This window comes from Colobus angolensis, unplaced genomic scaffold (assembly GCF_000951035.1).
Source record: "Colobus angolensis palliatus isolate OR3802 unplaced genomic scaffold, Cang.pa_1.0 Scaffold22, whole genome shotgun sequence".
Taxonomy (NCBI): domain Eukaryota; kingdom Metazoa; phylum Chordata; class Mammalia; order Primates; family Cercopithecidae; genus Colobus; species Colobus angolensis.
Genome location: NW_012115377.1, coordinates 2,142,806 through 2,146,629, shown reverse-complemented (window position 1 = coordinate 2,146,629; position 3,824 = coordinate 2,142,806). Strand labels below are relative to the sequence as shown.

The 3,824-nt window shown below is 54.2% G+C and overlaps 1 protein-coding gene across 1 annotated transcript in view; it reads right to left on the bottom strand.

Annotated features, from left to right (window-relative positions):
• UHRF1 (ubiquitin-like with PHD and ring finger domains 1) overlaps positions 1–3,824 on the bottom strand; it is a 71,624-nt gene that overhangs the window by 32,927 nt on the left and 34,873 nt on the right. Inside the window, exons 6-7 of the mRNA XM_011943619.1 lie at positions 2,006–2,106; positions 1,703–1,889 (exon numbers count right to left, since the gene is read on the bottom strand). Of these exons, the coding sequence (XP_011799009.1) occupies positions 1,703–1,889; positions 2,006–2,106 (288 nt within the window). The remainder of the gene's footprint in view (positions 1–1,702; positions 1,890–2,005; positions 2,107–3,824) is intronic.

The window sequence follows — 3,824 nt, the reverse complement described above, 5'->3', positions numbered from 1 at the left end:
AAGCAGGTTCTCTGTTGGCCTTCCAGGGAGAATTCCACGGATCTTCCAACAGTGGGAGTGAAGGAAATGTGGGATGTGGGAAATACACGGGCAGATTCCATGGGTGCCTTCTCCCTGCCGTGGACTCAGCTTCCCCATCTCCACGATGGGGGCAGGGCAACAACAGCACCCACTTCTGCACTGGAGGAGTGACCACGGACACAGGCAGGTCCTCAGACCCGAGCCCAGCATGTCACCACCTCCCCATCCACATCCACAGTTGTCATCACGTGCGCCAGGAACACAGTGGCTATGAAACCGCCTCTCATAGAAGCTGTGAAGCCCCCTGGGCTCTGTTCTCTGGCTGACCACAGGTCTCGCCCACTCAAGGAACGTGGGTGGGAAGATTTCCTCACCACTCTTCCTGCCTTTTTTTTTTTTTTTTTGAGACGGAGTCTCTGTTGCCAGGCTTGACTGCAGTGGTACGATCTCAGCTCATGGCAACCTCCGCCTCCCGGGTTCAAGCAATTCTCCTGCCTCAGCCTCCTAAGTAGCTGGGATGACAGGCGCGTGGCACCATGCTTGGCTAATTTTTTTGTATTTTTAATAGAGACGGAGTTTCACCATCTTGGCCAGGCTGGTCTCAGTCTCCTGACCTTGTGATCCGCCTGCCTTAGCCTCCCAAAGTGCTGGGATTACAGGCGTGAGCCACTGCGCCTGACCCTATTTTTATTTTTCTAAAGAAATAGGGTCCCACTCCCATCACCCAAGCTGAGTACAGTGGCACCGATCACAGTTCACTGCACCCTCGACTTCCTGGGCTCCAGCGATCCAATCCTCCTACCTCGGCCTCCCAAGTGGCTGGGACCACAGACAAGCACCACCATGCCCAGGTACTTTTCTGAAATTTTTTGTAGAAATGGGGTCTCCAGGCCGGGCATGGTGGCTCACACCTGTAATCCCAGCACTTTGGGAGGCTGAGGCAGGCAAATCACTTGAGGGAAAGCATTCGAGACCAGCCTGGCCAAGATGGTGGAACCCCGTCTCTACTAAAACTACAAAAATTAGCCGGGTGTGGTGGTGGGCACCTGTAATCCCAGCTACTCGGAAGGCTGAGGCACGAGAATTGCTTGAACCTGGGAGGCAGAGGTTGCAGTGAGCCTAGATAGTGCCATTGCACTCCAGTCTGGGTGACAGAGCAAGACTCCGTCTCAAGGCTGGGCGCGGTGGCTCATGCCTGTAATCCCAGCACTTTGGGAGGCCGAGGCAGGGGGATCACGAGGTCAGGAGATTGAGACCATCCTGGCTAACATGGTGAAACTTTGCCTCTACTAAAAAAAAAAAAATACAAAAAAATTAGCCCGTCATGGTGGCGGGCACTTGTAGTCCCAGCTATTTGGGAGGCTGAGACAGGAGAATGGCATGAAACCGGGAGGCGGAGCTTGCAGTGAGCTGAGATCGTGCCACTGCACTCCAGCCTGGGCGACAGAGTGACACTCCGTCTTGGAAAAAAAAGAAAAAAAAAAAGAAACGGGGTCTCTACGTTGCCCAGGCTGGTCTTGAACTCCTGAGCTCAAATGATCCTCCCACCTTGGCCTCCCGAAGCACTGGGATTGCAGGCATGAGCCGCCGTGCCCGCCCCTCTCCTGTCTCTCCTCAGTGCCCCTCTGGGGATTTGCAGGGGACACTCTGGTCTCCCTGCGGCAGGCAGGGCTGCACTCACCACTCATCCTCGCTGGGAACGCTGCTGAGGGGCGGGTTCAGGCAGTAGATGTGGAAGGCCATGTCACACTCATCGCACATGAGCTGCTTGTCGGGGTCCTGCCGGCCCCCGCACAGGTGGCACGCGCAGACCCGGCACAGTCTGTTCACGTCGTCCTTGCAGTGCTTGCAGGACGGCCCGCTCTTCCCTGGGCACGGGGCAGCAGGGTCAGCTCCGGCGGGGCCCGGCCAAGCCAGAGACGGGACAAGAGCCCCCGCCCCGTGCCCACCGCGGAAGATGGGGAAAGGCTGGCTCAGAACTCACGTCTCATGGGGTTGTCAACCATAGGGCTCCCCTCGCCCGGACGCTCAATCTTGAAGACTTCGTCCACGAAGATGATCCGACAGTCATTCAGAGAATCATCCCTGAAAGGAATGAGGATGCTGGAATATTCTGGCCGCCTGACGCTGCTGAGGCCCCTAAATCTACTCTCAGAGCACTTGAACACAGTCAAGACTCATAACGGCGGGCCGGGCATGGTAGCTCGGACTTGTAATTCCAACACTTTGGGAGGCCGAGGCAGGCTGATCACCTGAGGTCAGGAGTTCGAGACCAGCCTGGCCAACATGGCGAAACCCCATCTCTACTAAAAATGCAAAAATTAGCTGGGCATGGTGGCGCCCACCTGTAATCCCAGCTTACCCGTGAGGCTGAGGCAGGAGAATTGCTTGAACCTGGGAGGCGGAGGCTGAATTGAGCCAAGATCGCACCACTGCACTCCAGCCTGGGCGACAGAGTGAGACACCGTCTCATCAAAAAAAAAAAAAAAAATCAAGTCTGGGCACCGTGGCTCATGCCTGTAATCCCAGCACTTTGGGTGGCCGAAGTGGGTGGATCACGAGGTCAGGAGTTCGAGACTAGCATGGCCAACACAGTGAAACCCCATCTCTACTAAGAATACAAAAATCAGCCGGGCATGGTGGCGGGTGCCTGTAATCCCAGCTACTCAGGAGGCTGAGGCAAGAGAATCGCTTGGACCTGGGAGGTGGAGCTTGCAGTGAGCCGAGATGATCATGCCACTGCACTCCAGCATGGGCAACAGAGCGAGACTGTCTCAAAAAAAAAAACCACAAAGGCAACGTTTGATCCAACGGCCTACATCGAAATACAAGAACTTCTGTGAGTGAAACTGATCCCCCAAGATCAATAATCCGACATCTCCATCAGCAACGACCAAGGGAAACAGCGTCTGAACACACGCTGCGTGTGTAATTCTAAACTTTCTAAAAAGCACGTTTGAGAGGTAGACATAGGTAGAAGTAATTGGAATATGTTCCATAGAACCCAGTGTAGACAGACGATTATTTCAACATGGAATGAATATGAAAATGTTATTAATGAGCTACTTTTGTACCAGATCTCTGAAAGCCCACGTGTATTTTCTTTTTTTTTTTGAGACGGAGTCTCGCTCTGTCACCCAGGCTGTAGTGCAGTGGCGCGATCTCAGCTCACTGCAAGCTCCGCCTCCCGGGTTCACGCCATTCTCCTGCCTCAGCCTCCCGAGTAGCTGGGACCACAGATGCCTGCAACCTCGCCCGGCTAGTTTTTTGTATTTTTAGTAGAGATACGGGGTTTCACTGTGTTAGCCAGGATGGTCTCAATCTCCTGACCTTGTGATCCGCCCGCCTCGGCTTCCCCAAGTGCTGGGATTACAGGCGTGAGCCACCGCGCCCGGCAGCCCGTGTGTATTTTACACTCACAGTACATTCCAGTTCCTCCTGGCCACATTTCGAGCACAGCACACATGGTTCTTGGCTATGGGACAGTGTGGGAACACATCGACCCACCAGCTCACAGGGAGCACAGACGCACGCAGCAAGCGACATCTCCTGGTTATCTCTACAGTCTGGATAGAGCCATTTGGACCTCCTGGGAAAAATGACCAGGATTCCTCCACAAATAAAGTGTTAAGGAAAAGAAGGCTGAGGCAGGAGGATTGCTTCAGCCCAGGAATTCAAGACCGCAGTGAGCTATCATTGCACCACTGCACTCTAGCCTAGGTGAGAGAGCAAGACTCCGTCTCAAAAAAAAAAAAAAAAGCCAGGCACGGTGGCTCTCAGCACTCTGGGAGTCCAAGGCAGAA